A 17,994-nucleotide genomic window follows, 5' to 3' on the forward strand; every position below is an offset into this window, starting at 1 on the left:
ACCCCAGGGATCATAAAATTTACAATTTTGGTAGAGCTCTTCCTGATCTACATCAATATGCATTTAGTTTTACACATGTGCAGTTGTTAAGAAGATTTTTGAAAATTGGTCAATTTTTGCCCTGCCCCTAAGGCCCCAGGGGTACTGAAATCTACAATCTATGTCCCCTTGTCCAACAGGTGCTTCATACCAAATTTGAAAAGAATTGGAATTGTACATGGAATGGTAGTTATCAAGAAGTTAAAAGTGTTCTATTGTTCATACATTCAATAACAAACCATTTCGGTCCCACCCCAGTACCAAAACCTCTACCCCTGGGATCATGGAATTTAGGTAAAGGATACCTGCTCTTTCTAAATATCCATTTAGTTTTGATTATGTATCAATATCACAAAAGGAGATGTTATCTAAATGTTTTACACATAAACACTATATACCAAGTTTGGTCCCATCCTGAGGTCAGAACCTCTACCCCAGGGATAATAAAATTTACAAATTTGGTATAGGCCTTCCTGCTCTACATCACTTTGCATTTAGTTGTTCTTATATATGTGTGGTTGTAGAGGAGAAGATTTTAAAATTGGTCAATTTTTGGCAGTTTTTGCTCTGCCCCTAAGGCCCAAGGGGACAGCAGAAGTCCTGAAATTTACAATTTATGTTCCCCTTGTCCCAATGATGCTTCATACCAAATTTGAAAAGAATTGAAAAGGCAGTTATCAGAAGAAGTTAAAATCATTTATGTGTCAACACATTTAATCATTGACCATTTTGGCACCACCCTGATACCAAAATCCCTACCCCTGGGATCATGAAATTTACAATTTTGAAAAAGGACTGCCTGCTCTGTCCAAATATCCATATAGTTTCAATTTAGTATCAATAGCACTAAAGATGTTATTCAAATGTTTTACACATAAACACTATATACCAAAAGAATTGGAATGGTAGTCATCAAGAAGATAAAAATGCTCAATTGTTAATGCACAATGGACAACTGTCATCGATGGATGGTGACCAATTGCAATAGGTCACCTGAATTTACTCAGATTACCTAAAAATTGTTAAAAGTTTACAGATGGACACCGGACAAAAAGTGATCAAAAGAGCTCACATGAGCTTTCAGCTCAAGTTAGCTAAATAGTAAATTCATAACAGGGAATAACGTCAACATCCCAACATGTGAAATGAAAAGAAAAGAAGGTTTACTTTTTGGTATTTTTATTATTTCTGTGAACAGAGATGAATCGTTGCATCCTTTTTTGTCATGATGTGTGTTGTTTGCAGAGACTTGGTGGCAAGAAATGTTTAGTGATTGGGATTTCTAAAATGGCCTTCTTGCACAGGAAACATGTGCTATGAGAGCAGTTCCAACAGCGAATATGGTTATCATTATTACTTTTCAGATTTCGTTGTTTGCAGTATGGACATCTGATTAAATTCTTCTTCTCCTCAGGATGTGTAGTCAAAGTCAAGTTGATTTGAGCAAGTGTCTACCAAGAAAAATATATAGAGTAATAGTATGCAAAAAATGATTAAGTAATTGCATAATTTATTATTGTACAGTTACATAATCTATTATTGTACAGTTACATAATCTATTATTGTACAGTTACATAACTGATCATATAATAACCTTGATAGATGTATTTTACACATTTATCTACATTTTGTATCTTAGTCTTTCAGTACACAGTAATTCATTACTCATTATGTAACAGAGATTGTTTTATGTCTCTGTTGAAAATTGAACCTGGAACGTCTGGCACGGCAGTCCAGCACTCTACTGATAGTTATCTTCACTTTTTCATTATATTACCGATTATAGGTCAATAGAGCTAAATGTTTAACCCATGTACCAGAACTAGAAGGATACTACCACATTGTTTCACTCCAGAGAGTGGGAGAGTCCTAACTCTCTCAGAGTGCTACTAAGTGCCTGTGGGGCAAAGTTCTGAAGGCAATCACTCTCACCTACCAGAGAGATCCCAACGTGGGCGCCAAATGTATCCCTTAATTACTAACTCTGGCTAAAGAGTAACCCTTAATTACTAGCTCTGGCTAAAGTGTAACCCTTAATTACTAGCTCTTGCTAAAGAGTAACCCTTAATTACTAGCTCTTGCTAAAGAGTAACCCTTAATTACTAGCTCTTGCTAAAGAGTAACCCTTAATTACTAGCTCTGGCTAAAAAGTAACCCTTAATTACTAGCTCTGGCTAAAGAGTAACCCTTAATTACTAGCTCAGGCTAAAGAGTAACCCTTAATTACTTAATTACTAGCTCTGGCTAGAGGGTTAACCCTTAATTACTAACTCTGGCTAAAGGGTAACCCCTAATTACTAACTCTGGCTAAAGGGTAACCCCTAATTACTAACTCTGGCTATAGGGGTAACCCCTAATTACTAATTCTGGCTACAGGGTAACCCCTAATTACTAACTCTGGCTAAAGGGTAACCCCTAATTACTAACTCTGGCTATAGGGGTAACCCCTAATTACTAACTCTGGCTACAGGGTAACCCTTAAGCTTGATTGGTAGGGCATTGGACTGTTGTGCCAGACGTTCTGGGTTTCATTCTCAGTAGAGGCATATACTTGACTCTGTTACAGTTACATTTCAAATTTACAATAACACCTGAGACAAAACCAAGAATATACATGAAATCATTTCTTTGTAACCAAGATAACAAATGTGTATTCTAGGTATTCCACCTAAACAAAACATTTGCATATATGACTACTGTAATATCATATATTTCAGTCACTGGTAGAGACAATCAGAATGGTTGTATATTGTACACAAAAAATTTCCATGCCTCTTTATTTTTTAGCATATTTAAACAGGATTAAAGGACTACACATATTACAGCATTCCTGGCCCCCTGTAAAACTCATATTGCAGCATTACTGGCCCCCTGTAAAACTCATATTGCAGCATTACTGGCCCCCCCCCCCCGTAAAACTCAAAATTTTAAGCTTTAAAGTTAGCTTACATCTTTTTTTTCTTTTATAAAAGAGATCATATCCAATGCAGTTACACAAAATTTGTCTCCGATGTTTACAGTCATTTGGAGTAAATAGCATGAAAAGTGACATGCTATTTATTAAACCTCGTTGAAATGCTAAATTTTGAGAAAATGAAATGTAAGAGTACAGCAAAATTTCTATAACATATGTGCACTGGAAAGATAAATCTAAGGCATAGATATGAATTTTGTTCAGCCTGTGTTTGATGTATCCTAATGAAAACTATGTGGAAAAAATAGCATTTTATGTCAAAATACCAAAAATGGTACCAAAACATAATCTTTTTTAATGTTACAATTTCAATTCTACATCATTTTGATCAAATTGAGAATAACAATTGAAATGCATTGGGATTTTTGTACAAAATCCATTTAATTTTGAAAAAAAGCATTACTGTTGATTTTAGTAAGCAAATAAATAAAGGAACAGACAAATGAAGCATACAGTATTTCAGTGTGTGGATTGATTGTATTTTGTTTAACGTCCCTCTCGAGAATCTTTCACTCATATGGAAACGTCACCATCAGCGGTGAAGGGCTGCAAAATTTAGGCCTATACTCAGCAATTATGGCCTTTGAGCAGGGAGGGATCTTTATCGTGCCATACCTGCTGTGACAGGGGGCCTTTGTTTTTGTATGTGGAAGTAATACACTAGAGATAAAAACAGAATTACCGGGTTAGGCTCCCTCTTATGTATCTGTGTACCAAGATTTCTACGTAATAATACTCCTCCATCATTAAAAAAGTCGTTGTTGTAGTCTACATGGAATGTATCTACAAAACATTCGCTAAAATGTGCATAAGATTCCCTTGTAATGTCTTTTCCACAACCCCAGCACATTGCTTTGGAGCAGTATCCACAAACCACCTTGTTACATCTGGAAATGTAAAAATTTGTGAATCTTATCTATGTTGTTATATTTTGTTATATTTTCAATGTAATTTGAATAATATATATTTGAGATTTTTAATCTTAAAATATTAGAAACTTAATACAAGGAATTCAATTCATTAGAGTAATTTAAAAGTAAGAATCTATCTTCAGTTAAAGAACAACAACAATGTAGAATTGTATTTTTGACATCCTACCCAGACATTTTAGAGATGTCCATTTTGCAACTTGGGCATGGTTGTGTGGTTTTAGCAATGACTTCACGGCTCAGCATTTCCTCTCGTTTCCTGGCCAGCCTTTTTTGCCTTTCCTCCTCAAAGTTTTCTTTCTTATCATCCATTTCTTGTTCAAGAAGGTCTGCATAACATTTTCCCTGGAGAAAATCACTTGTTATTTAAAGATTCGAAAAAAGAAGGTGGAAATGCTGATCCCAACCATTTTCAATGCTTCTCCACTAGGAAATGGTTATAGATTTCCTTTGAACAAACTTGCATCTCTTTTACTGAATACATTTAAAGATTTTCCCTACACATGTATTTTTCTACCTTCAACAATCAATCTATGGAATGACCTACCTACCCATATTAGAAACCTCCCTACTCTTACATCATTTAAAACTGCTATAAAAAATATGTACTACAAAAAAACAACACCAAATAAACTGTTTAATCATGGTAAATGCAAAGTAAACATCTTGCATTGTCAATCAATAAATGATGCTAGTAATCTAAATTTTGACTTACATGGTCATTTTCTAAGAGATAATGCTACTTGTGATATGTGTGGTCACCCTACTGAAAATGCTTATCTCATTTTTTTTCATTGAATGTGTTCAGTTCTCAGTACAAAGAATTATTCTTTTACTAGAGTCAATAAATGCAATCCAACTGCAAGTTCCCATATCATTAAAGTTATTGCTCCGTAGTGATGAGATTCTTGAGTTTAAAGACAACATAAAGATTTTTTAATATATTCTGAAGTACATTCTGGAAAGCAAAAGATTTTGGAAAATGCATTCAATACAACAGGTGCATCTGTTATATATGCCTGTTGAGTCAGTACCCTCATTTTTTTCTCTCTCCTGCTTTTTTGTACTTATTTATTCCTCTTTCATTATTTTTACTTGATTTCATCTTCTTTTTTTCTTTTGTATGTCCCTCCTAGTTCCCATTAACCACTCCCTCATTCCTTTTATGCATATCAAGTAATCATAATCCTCATATTATCATTATACTTTGAATGATATACATGTATTATTGAGATATTATCATCAATCATCATATATATTGTACTTTCTCATGTACATCATGTGGACTTTACCTTGCACCTTAAAGGAGAAGGCATATATAGGTGTTGCCTAATCCTCATTATATCATACATAATAAAGTACTGCTTAAATTAAATTTTCCCTTTATATTTGCAAGTAAAACTTTGATCCCCTTTTGTGGCCCCATCCTACCCCAGTGGTGGGGGAGAGGGGCATGAATTTAACAAACTTGAATCTGCACAATGTCAGAAAGCTGCTATGTAAATTTAAACCTGTCTGGACCAGCGGTTCTTAAAAAGAAGATTTTAAAATATTTTTCCCTATATATTCGCATGTAAAACTTAAATCTCCTATTGTGGCCCCACCTTACCCCCTGGGGCCATGATTTTAACAAACCTGAATTTGCACTATGTAATAATAATAGCCTTTATTTATCCAGGATAACACAAATTAGCATATAGCTAGTTTCCATTGTGGTCCTGCATGTCAGGAAGCTGCCATGTAAATTTGAACTTTTCTGGCCCAATGGTTCTCGAGAAGATTTTTAAATGACCTCACCCTATTTTTGCATTTTTGTGATTATCTCCCCTTTGAATGGACAATGGCCCTTCATTTGAACAAACTTGAATTCCCTTTACCCAAGGATGATTTGTACTCAGTTTGATTGAAATTGGATTGCTGGTTCTGGAGAAGGTCTTTAAAATTTGTCAGTGTAGCAATCCGCTATTATCTCCCCTTGGAGGACATTGACCCCTCATTTGAACAAACTTCAATCCCCTTCAATTTTGCCAAGTTTGGTTGAAATTGGCCAAGTGGTACTGGAGAAGAAGATGAAAATGTGAAAAGTTTACAACAATGACACCAATGACAGACAACAGAAAGTTTTGATCAGAAAAGCTCACTTGAGCTAAAAAATGCCACAAAATTTTTACTAATTATTGATTATCTCCACTTCAAAAAGGGTGTGACACTTCATTTGAACAAACTTGAATACTCTTTACCCAAGCATGCTTTATGTCAAGTTTGGCTGAAATTAGCCGTGGTTCTGGAGAAGAAGTCAAAAATGTCAAAAGTTTACATACGAACCAACTGACACCAGACAAGTGATCAGAATAGCTCACTATTGTTTTTAGCTCATGTGAGTGAAAAAATAATAATGTTCAAATTTTGATGCACATATTTAATCACTGTGACCATTTTGGCCCCATCATGATACCAAAACACCTACCAATGGGATGATTAAATTTACAATTTCAGTTGGGACCTTTCTACCCTACATGACTGAATTCATTTTTTCTTACAGATGTGCATTGTAGAGATGAAAATTTTTGAAAAGTGGTAAATTTTGGGCACCTTTTGTCAAGCCCCCTATGGCTCCAGTGGTGCAGGAGCCCTGAAATTTACAATTCCTGTTTTCCTTATCCCAAAGATGCTTTATAGTAAATTTGAAAAGAATTAGAATGGTAGTTAATGTTCAATTGTTAATGGACAATGGATGTAGACCTATCGCAATATTTTTTGTGGACAAGTTTAAGTATGATTTTTTATCCAAATCTTGTCAGACAGGCAGGAATGATATTCTTTATAAAGCTCTTGGAACCTATTGTTTTCAAGGTACATGTAAAAGGTCAAGGTGGATAGGAAATTTCAAAATTTCTAGTGAATAAAATCTTCACTAAATTTTACATCAAAATTTTATCAGACTTACAGGATTAATTGTTACTTGGCATACACATCTTCTAACTAAATTACTTTGAGGTTATATGTAAAAGGTCAAGGTCACTGAATAGAAAATATCTAAATTGCTTTATGGGATTATATGTAAAAGGTCAAGGTCACTGAATGCTACACGCATTGACAAAGTTTTCCGTCCAATTTTTCGTTTGATGCATGCATCAAAACAAGAATTATAAGTTTCATTTCTGAATGCAGGAAATCCATCATGGTATTCAGATCGTATGTTACACATTTAGTACCATGAATAACTCTACAACAATCCTTTATATGTTTTAACAGCCATAAAATGAATACATACTTTATAAAAGGGGCACAACTCCATGAAAAAATCAGCAAACAAGAACAAAACTCAAATTCGATCTGCACCTCATCAATATATAAAAATTTACATACAAGATTCAAGCTATATTGCTTATTCATTTTTTTTTCAGAATCTCAAGAATAAATCCTTGCATAAAGATCTGCATCCCTAAAAGTCAATGTCATTTGAAAGGTAATGTCCTTGTAACTAGCTTTTGTAGTGTAATTTGTATTTGATTTTAAAGGCATTTGCAAGAATGCTGTCTTGAACTAAAATCCTGATTTCTATTGGTTTTCAATATTCTTGTGTTTCTGATATTTCATTCACAATTGTAGGAATAATGCCTTACAATATGCCATGCTGCAAAAGATGCCTGCTTTGCAAAGCCCCACTGTCTTTCGGCATTAGTTTTTAGGACATATATTGTTACCTGATGCCATTGCTCCTGACACTGTGTACAGAAACTGTAGAAGCAGGCAAGGCAGTGACCCAGCTTAAGCTCCTCCTCTTTTTCCTGAATGACAGGGTTCTGACAGCGGGGGCACCAAACAATGTCTCCCATGCAATCCAGTCCTTTCTGAAATGCCAACACAATATCACATCAAGGATTTGTTACATGTTTGTCATTCAGCAGTATGCATTAATTTGTTCAGTGAACTTTGTCAGTAACTATTTTGGCCCTAAAATCCAAACATTCTTTGATTTTCCTGAAATTCAATGGAAGCTGACCAATTGCAGTAGGTCACCTAAGTGACCTAAAAACTAAAATTAGATATTTTCCCCCATTTTCACTGAATTTACTTCTGAAATACTAAGCAACAAAGTTGGTGATTTTTCATGCTTTCCTTGAAAATTGCAAAATATGTGTCAAAATTTCTCTAGGCTAAAAGCATAAACACTAAATTCTAAAATATCTTTGGGTCATGTATCATTATATATGGTAATTATCATTTTATATTACTTAAAAGTCTATTATCATAATAACTTATGTCATAGAGTAAACCTGAGTCTTACCCTTAGAGATAAAGTTTCATATCTTTCATACTCTTCAGGGGTAAGGTTGGCTGATACCAGTGGTGGTGGGATCTCACATTTACAGTCTGTTTCTGGACACCTGAAAGTCACAATCGTATGAAATGTTCATCTCTAAACTAGTATTGCATATTAATTTGTAAATCAGTTACCAGTAACATTTACCACTGGTAAACACTGCTCAAAAATATTATACACGTATTGCATGGTTTCTTGGGGAACAGTCAAATTGTTTTCCTGTGACAGGGTTGTTGCCCAAAAGCAACAGTTTCCCAGGTCTTCTCTCCTACCAAGGGACAACAATTTGACTTTTCCCAAAGAAGCCATGCAATAAGTGTTTTACTACCTTACCTACTATAATATGTTGACAGAGCTACCGACAGAGTGAGCACAGCTACATGTATATGAACCTTCGTGGAAATTTTCCCCAGGGAGCGAGTTTCACACAATGCAATTTTTTGGGGTGCAATTGAAACCATGGACTGACATGCGTTATTTACAATTGGAAGTGCATAGAAATAAGCAAATATATTTATTTTCTACCTAGCCCATGGGTGCTGGGTTTGGCCCCTCCATTGCCCCATAAATATGCACCTGACATAGCCTAGCTCTACCAATGGAATTAAGATATGTTGTTTAAAGAAAGATTTGTAATGTAATGAAATTGCACATTAGGATATAGGTTAAAATCATGCAAAATGACTATATATTGGGAAGGAAGAAATTACCCTTAAAAATCTAATAATCCTCATGTAGAGTGTAAAATTGACATATTTTAAATTAACACAATGATTAAATATTTCAGCATTCGCATATAACAGTAAAGAAAAATTTCTACATGTTTGATCCCCTCCTTTTTTCGTTGTTATAATAATACATTTTTCCACTTACACACCTAAAAAGAATCAAGTTGATCACTGTCATCTGAAGTCAAATATTTTCATAGACATATCTTCAATAATGAATTTTGTTAATTTTCATCGTCACCCTTCCACTCCTAATTCGGATCTGCCACTGCACCCGGTGTATTGTGACATTAAAATGTAGACCACGGCATTGCGCAACTATTGTCTTGCCACAGTATTACATTTTGTTAAACATTAGGCCTAGTGTGGTATTCTGCATTGTGTAGGGGACCACAAGGCTAGAATGAAATTGAGATAATCCAGTACGTGTAAATTCTTAATTTGAGATAATCCAGTACGTGTAAATTCTTAATTTGAGATAATCCAGTATGTGTAAATTCTTAATTTGATATCAAGGAGATGTGACTCTGTGATATCTCCGCCATTTTTGATGAGGGACTTCTGAGATTGGTGACGAAAAACGTTTGTAGATGAATGTGCAGCTCCAACATGGGTTTTTTTGGGCGCTTTAGTCATTAGAGCTCATAGTACAAGCCTGCACTACAATCATTTAATCCAGCAACAACAAAACACGCAAATAATTAGTATTTCTTCTCCAATTGCGTATATTTTTCATGACTTTGTTACAATATCAGTATGGCAAGTATTGCTCAAAAAGAACTGAGTAGTGAAACTAAGCAATCTGTTAGCGTAAGATTTAAAATACATTGATTGGACTGCTGAATTTTAAATCTAACCTACTTGTGAAAACTCTAACTCTTGATCACTCAAAGTTTTTCTGCAGTCTAGTGGACTTCGAATTATCTTGAGTCATCTGTACATACATTATTTGTATACATTTACAGTATTAAAACACTGAGTGTTAAATCTAAGTCTAAAATACTATCAATAAATAGAAAGTACTTCAGGTTCAAAACATTGCCATCCTTAATGTGTGTCCTGCAATATTCATCAACACAGTCTCGACAGAAGTGATGTTTACAAGGCTGGATCCTTATGAAAGTCCTGCCTGTCTGCTGTGTGAAACAAATGTTACACTCCTGTTCACGCTGAGTAAATTCGTCTTCGTCTCTGTGATGATCATACCTAAACAGTATAATGAAAATATCTATCTCAGTTTTATCCACTGAATCAAAAAATGCAAAATTTCCCATGCTACAATAAGTTAAGTTTAATTTGGATATTTTCATAAACATGCAGTTAAAAATGAGTAAAGTGTACCAAAATATAAAATGCTAAACTTTAGAAACTTAGAAATATGAGTACCAAAGTATAAATTGTTACATGTTCAAAACTTAAAGGGATTGGTTCACATTTTTCGAAAGAAATATATTTCATTTTTGATGTTAAAAATTAAAAATATAACTCATTTAATGTTGACAACCAAAATTTGGACCATCTGAATGCAAGGATAAGATCAATATTTTAGCTTTGATTCTTTGTTATGTAAACAAAGACTTGAGTCTTTTTATGTAGACGAACAAACCAGTGAAATGTTAATTTTATAATTTAAAGCATCTTCATTTTTTACAATAAAAAATTTGAAACTTTTAAATGACACATTTTACCTAAAGTATACATGAGATGTGATATATATAATAAACTTTGATCAATATCCATTTATTTTGAAAACTTCGTAAACAATAACACACCTCAATCTTTGTTTTCAAAACAAATAGTAAACTCTCTATAATGAGCTTCTGTCGTGATGAATAACCTTAATTTTTTTATGAAACCTTTTAAACATATTAGACTGTAGATCTTAATCATTTAAAGTGAAAAACAAAATTTAGGGGAAAATCGTGAATCAGTCCGTTTAAAAATATGAGTACTAATTCAAAAGTATAAAAAGTTTCAAATTCGAAACTTAGAAATAATATGAGTAGCAAAGTAGAAATGTTACATGTTAGAAATATGAGTATCAAAGTATAAAAGAAGTGTTTTACAAGTATAAATGCTAAACCCCTCCCCTTATGACCTCAAAATCAAAAGGGGACATCTACTTGTTATGGAACTAAGTTTGATATCTGTCAAGCAAAGGGCTATCAAGATCTTAAGCAGACAATATCTCCCTATGTCAAGAGTAGTTTGACCTTGACCTTGTGAATTCAAAATCAATAGGGGTCATCTTCTCTTTATGGAAAACCAGTTCAACAAGTTTAATGTCTGTTAAGAAAAGGGTTCTTAAAATATTGAACAGACAACACTTGGTCTACCAACCTAACAACAGAGCGACATGCCCACTAACTGACTGACATGTACATTATGCCCCCTCCCCCTTTTAAAGGGGCATGGACAAGATTTGTGCTTAAATTTTTTAAAATTTTTGTCTTCCATTTTAAATGTTTAGAATGCTTAACTAAGGTATTTTTAATGGTCAGCTAAATATTGAATGTCAATTGTCGAGGAACATGGGAGATTCAGAGGTCACAATTCTTTGTTATGTAAACAAGGCTTGTACCATGTTTTTGTTTACATAGGATAAATATACTAGTAAAAGTTTCATTTAAAGCAGATGTTTTCAATTTACAAGTTAATTCTGACCATAATTTAATAGTTTCTAGTGTTTAGCACATCTAATTTTGTTTTAAACATGCTATTTTCCATCAAGCAATCTATATGTAACAAAAACATGACACAAACCTTGTTTACATAACAAAGAATTGTGAGTGCTGTATCTCACTTGTAACTCAACAACTGATACTCAAATTTTGGTTAATTATTAGAAATACGTTAGTTAAGCACTGTTAACAATAAAAATGGAAAAATAAAATTTTCAGCTCAACCATGTCCATTCCCCTTTTAACACAGTTCAATGGTTTCTAGTGATTGGCACATCTCATTTTGTCTTAAACTTGCTATTTTCTATTAAGCAATTTATATGTAAACAAAACATGGCATGAGTCTTGTTTACATAAAAAAGAATTGCGAGTGCTGTATCTCAATTGTAACTCAACAACTCATATTCAAATTTTGGTTGACCGTTGTAAAAAATAAAAATGGAAAAATAAAATTTGAATTTTGTTAGCTCAAATCGTGTCCATGCCCATTTAAAGGGGGCATAAAAATGTTACATGTTAGAGATATGAGTATGAAGTATTAAATGGAAGTTAGTGATTATGTTACCTGAGGATACTAGTCACAGCTTCCTCTATTTGCATGCATTCAGATAAGACTCTATTGTCACTGTCTTCTACATCATCAGTTTGCAGTAATATCCTATCTCTCAAACCAAGATGACTGCAAAAGAAATCTGTATTTTGTACCTATCTGAAAAGCAAGATGGAGCTATACAAGATAATTAAGGATTTGTGTGTAAGGCAAAACCACCATGATGTTTACCATGTCTCTTGCAATATTTAATGTCAAATTGAATTAGTGTTTTCATTGTCTGTCATTGTTTTTTGTTGTTGTTTTTTTTCACAGAAAATGTCACTTTTCTATTGCTTGTTTTTTATTTGAATACATCAGGTGCATTGGAGAACATATGATTCATTTTTCATCCATTACTTCTCTTTAAGAGAAATGTCTGAAGAAAAGTAAATCATCTAAAATTAGGACCGTCGGTATTATCTATATAACATACATTAGACATGTTATGCATACAATTTCCATCAAAATAAAGCAAACTTTACAACAAATTTTTTTTAAGTAATTCTATGACTTAGCGGACCAAATTTGTCCATACCACACACAGTCCTTTACATGACTTTACAAGGTATTGCACTACATAGAATCTTTTTATATTTGTAAAGTCTAATGAAATTTTTGTGAATTTCATGAGTACATGTATCCTTATCCCTAAACTTTAAAACACAATTTACACAAATGTTTCAATGTTTGGAAAATTACATCCCAACGAAACTGAAAAAATCTTAACAATCCATGAACCCCACAAAGAACAAGATACTTAAATTCAGTCCTAAAAAGGGAATAAAATCCAGATTGGTTGAATAAATGTACATGTACTTTTCCTATATATAGAACGTCGAATTAGGGCTGCTGAAAATAACTGGGTATGATTTCTCCAGGAGAACTCATACCCAAAATTCTGTGTACCAGTTCTCCTGGGTATGGGTTCTCAAGAATTAAGTTCACAGTATGGACAGTGTACTTATTTGTGTTTAAGATTTATAAGTGCAGCTGTTAGTCTAAATGGACACATGAATAAGCACTATCAATCAGTCTGTTCTATATAAAATACTTTGGTATTTCTTTGCAAAGTTTATTTCTACAGGAGTGGGCAGAACTTACTCCATTAGGTTCTCTTGAAGCCATGTAATCCATGTAAACAAAACTGGCATGTACATAGACTCTTCCCACAGCCTGTCCATCATCTGACACAAAGAGGTCATATGGAGTGAGGTCAACCATGGACAAGACATTGTGAACTTTGGAAGGGCACTGCTAGGGTATTCATGGGGAAGTACAATAGTTAGACTGATAGGGTATAAATACTTGACTGTCACTGAGCCAACTATTCTCATTCCTACAACAAACAAGAATTTAAGTCAAGAAATATAATATCCTAAATCAGTTCAATATTGATTTCTCAGAAATTTCAGTATACACATGTACAGTACAACCTGAGTCTGATCGCCTGAACACAGAAAAGTCCACATTTTTTTCCAGTTCGTTTGATGGCATATATATGTCCACTGTAACTGCTTTACCAGAGGTCTTTACTGGTATATCCACCTACACAATGAACAGAAAGATCCATTAAAATCAACAGTCAGTTAAGAAATAAATTTATTTTTGAAAATACACAATGGTAATTGGAACTGTGACACTTCATGCCAGCATACACCTCAAAGTATGACGGCGTGAAGCATTGTATTTCATACCCTCATGTATTTTCAAGAATGAGGTTTATTCCAATATCTACATTCTACTTTCATTTCTGTTGGAATTCCCAGCCAAACAGCCATTGAAATGGATGTACTATATTTTTCTGTATTTATATGCACATTGTTTACAATTTGTTCAGATAGCAAAGGCAAAAACATTGGAAACGTAAATAATACAAAATAACTCTGTATACATGTACATTTACATGTAACAATACAATGTCTTTGGTATGTGCATGTCCTTTAATCTTTCCTATGGTTAAACTTATTAGCTTGAAAGAACAACCATCAAACGACGATGAAGATCACTGTGCGCAATACATCCACCACCATCAAATTTGTTCTATGCAAAACTACTACAGAATTGATAAGAATGGTAAATATAACATCTGCACAATAAGGAATATAATGATCCATTCCCTTTTACATGCTAGAGTTTACCTGAATACAAAAGAGTCCATCCTTTGGTTCACTGTCCACGTCCACGTCAGGGCGACTCAGAACACTCAATGCAACCTCTCCCTCTGCTGGCTCATAAATAGATTCCAGGGCCATCACCTTTATAGTTAATCCAAAAGAAATAAAAAATAACTTTATAATATTTTGTAAAGAATTATATATAGAAGTACTTTATCCTCACTTACCTAAAATGTCATTTGCATTACTCTCCTTGATTCTAGCAAGAAGAGTCCCATGGGCCAAATCTCTTGCCCGAGTCACCTTGCTCATATATCGATTCTTAATGACATACTTATAGACTACTACAATAGTCCCATGGGCCAAATTTCTTGCCCGAGTCACCTTGCTCATATATCGATTCTTACTGACATACTTATAGACTACTACAATAGTCCCATGGGCCAAATCTCTCGCCTGAGTCACCTTGCTCATATATCTTGCACCAAGAGTCCCCATGGCCAAATCTCTCGCCGAGTCACCTTGCTCATATATCTTGCACCAAGAGTCCCCATGGCCAAATCTCTCGCCGAGTCACCTTGCTCATATATTAATTCTTACTGACATACATATCTCAGGTGCTTGCATTTTATCATCATAAACTGTAATTATCATATTGCTGTTAGGAAAATTCTATAAGATTACCACAAGAATCTTTAGATCTTAGTTACTATATATGCCTACTCTATATCCCCTAGGGTTTAAGAAATATTCATTCATCATATACCGTTACATGTGTACATAAAGTAATAATATCACCAGAACACATGCCTACAAGAAACTTGTTTCACATTTAATCACATTTGATGACAAATAGAAATAACAAAAAATATAAAATTGGGGATCAAAACAAATCAAAACCTGCCAAAACAAAACCTACTAAAATGAAATCGTAACAAAATCTAACGAAACAGAACGAAATGAAACAGATTCTATGACCAAACTCTTTAATTATGTAATGGTAATATGGGCAGGCATCTCAGGCCTCTGTGAAAGTTGTCACATAGAAATGAAGTTCCCTCCCCACTCCCCGTTTGATGTGGTCTCTTGGGTTATTATGATATCAATCATTCTATTGTTTTATAAGTAAATGTAGGCCTACATACCATCATGTTTTATTTTCTTCATGAATTGCCTGTGATGAAATATCTATGAGGTGTGATAACACCTGGTCTGTGATTTTGTATAGTAAAGTTCTGGGTGAAATGTCTGCAATATATCAGGGTTGTCACTAGAAATTATCGAAGACGAGTCCCGGACTTATGGTTTATAAGCAGCTTGAGTCCCACGAAAATTTGATGAGTCCCATGAAAATTTGATGAGTCCCATGAATATCTAATGAGTCTTTTTTATATAAGACAATTAAAATGGAAGCAGTACACACATATCAATTTCAAGATTTATTTTTAATCATTCGTGACTTGGTCTCGGACAACTAGGCTTAATTGTCTGCACCAAAAAAATTATTTCCCCGAATCTCCTATCATCACAACAACTCTATTCAATATTAAACAGCATTTTAATCAAATTATTATTGTGATAAAGTGGATGCGTACTAGTTTTGTTTGCCAACGATCTGAAAATCCTACCAAAGTTTACAAACTATGCTACTTTCGATTCCAATAAAAATGGCTACCGGAAGACAAATATTGATATTCAAATATAGATCCCAAGTTGTAAAACAAACAAATTTAAGTAAACATGGTAAAGAAATAAGTGTAAATAACTGCCAGTGGCAAAACGTTCTTCATTTTCCATGTTATCTAATTATCTTTCTTAAATATTATATTCCAATTCGCACCTAATTGACTGACACTAAACAAACAAGTCGGATTGGGACACTGTGAACTCGGTGGTATTATTTCGGTTCATTAGAACGTAACATTTTACCTAGATTTTTTCCTACTACGAATTTTCATTAATACACAATATCAGGGCTTCTAGATTAAAAAAATTATGATTCATACTTGGAGTCTGTGACGTCTCTGACGCATCCACGGGACTCGCCATATCAGACAAACTTGCGTCCCAAATGAATTTTCTGCGTCTGAGACACAGATTCTTGTGTTAGTTACAACCCTGTATATTAGCATTTATCATAACAAAATCCAAATGTGATACATGGTCCATAGTTATGCAACATCCTTTATTTTATTATGAAACTTTTAACAAATTACATGCTTTGCCTGAATAAGTATTATCATAATAAGCCTGAATAAATATCATCATTATTAGGCCTATTATAAAAAAAAATTTCAACCCTCAAAACAAAGTAAAAGAAAGTAAATTTGAATTAGTACTGTACTAAACATTTCTGCTTCACATATTGCTCGAACTATCATGAACTCTCAAAAGTAAATTTTAATGCTTTCTGTGCATATCCTACCTCATCGCTTTGCTCTAAATAGTTATTTTTATGATGTAATGCCCACTCCTGGCCATGACGACAGTGTTCGACGTCTCCTCCAGTCGCCATTTCGAGGGTGTTCAGTAGATCTATATGTCATTCGGTAACATTGTGTCTAGACTTTACATGCCGATATCATCATTCCATTCATCCTCTTCCCAAATAAAGTGCAATTGCATCACAGAGAGTCATTCATTATTTTCGATTTGTTTACCTACGATATGCAATACTTCCGGTTTCTTGGATTTAGATAGTTTAAGCGTAGTTTTGTCCGATGTTTCATTTACTTTTGTAGAGCACAATAGATCTGAGCCCAAACATTTATTTTGAAACGAATATGCACTCAATTGTGTGTATAACGACAATTAAAGTACAGTAGAACCTTAATAATATTAATATATTATATGTATACAGTGTGACCGTTGGACCGAGTGAACTTTGCAGTGGCGGGTTTAGGGGGGGGGGGGGGGGGGTGTTCGGTTCGGACCTTTGTTTTTTTTTTAATAGTGATTACTATGCATCACATCTAGAAGGAACCAGAATTTCAGTCTGAAATGCATTAAAGATTCTGAATCAATAAGTCAAGTTTAAATATTCCTTTTGTTGAAGTTCTATATACATGTAATATAATATAGTTTATTCACCAACCAAGGGCCCTCGGGGGGGGGGGGGGGGGGGGGGGGGGGGGGGGGGGGGGGGATGTTAGCATGTACATGTTAACAGGCAATTAATTATAACAATGAAAATAAATAACAATCATTTAGAAGTACTACCGGTAATACTGACAGAGTTCACACTTCTGCACTGCACATATCTATATAATTATATATGAAATACTGATTACAGACAAGATTTAAATTAACAACATGATAAATAAAATAACCCAACTGCCTCACATAACAGTTTCTGGGATAGCAGATAATGATAGTGCCGTGTGAATACTTATATAAAAGAGAATAATAGCATTATATGAAAGAATAAAAAAAAACCAAAACAAAAAAAACAAACAAACAAAAAAAACCCACAACATGTTGACCTGATTACAAGGAGCACCAAGGGACAGTGCCTGTTAACAGTCTGGTAATAAATTTATTGTACCGGACCGTTGGTCTTGTACTCCCAGTAACCAAGACAGCTTACTATTGTAAAGTAAAGGAAATGTGT

The 17,994-nt window shown here is 34.1% G+C and overlaps 1 protein-coding gene across 2 annotated transcripts; it reads right to left on the bottom strand.

Annotated features, from left to right (window-relative positions):
- Positions 1-1,201: 1,201 nt before the first annotated feature.
- On the bottom strand, positions 1,202-17,086 carry LOC125670210 (E3 ubiquitin-protein ligase RNF14-like). 2 transcript variants are annotated; one of them, XM_048905253.2, is made up of 12 exons: positions 16,810-17,075; positions 16,391-16,470; positions 14,409-14,525; positions 13,704-13,815; positions 13,372-13,606; positions 12,244-12,357; positions 10,021-10,203; positions 8,234-8,333; positions 7,650-7,796; positions 4,112-4,287; positions 3,696-3,900; positions 1,202-1,490 (listed from the first exon to the last, which is right to left on the bottom strand). In XM_048905253.2, the coding sequence occupies exons 2-12, from the start codon at positions 16,415-16,417 to the stop codon at positions 1,263-1,265; spliced, it is 1,644 nt and encodes a 547-aa protein (XP_048761210.2). In that variant the 5' UTR covers positions 16,418-16,470; positions 16,810-17,075; the 3' UTR covers positions 1,202-1,262. The 2 variants fall into 2 exon arrangements, with proteins under 2 accessions (XP_048761210.2, XP_048761209.2); XM_048905252.2 differs by lacking the exon at positions 16,391-16,470 and having other exon boundaries at positions 16,810-17,086.
- Positions 17,087-17,994: the final 908 nt, after the last annotated feature.

Source organism: Ostrea edulis, chromosome 4, assembly GCF_947568905.1.
Source record: "Ostrea edulis chromosome 4, xbOstEdul1.1, whole genome shotgun sequence".
NCBI classification, from domain to species: domain Eukaryota; kingdom Metazoa; phylum Mollusca; class Bivalvia; order Ostreida; family Ostreidae; genus Ostrea; species Ostrea edulis.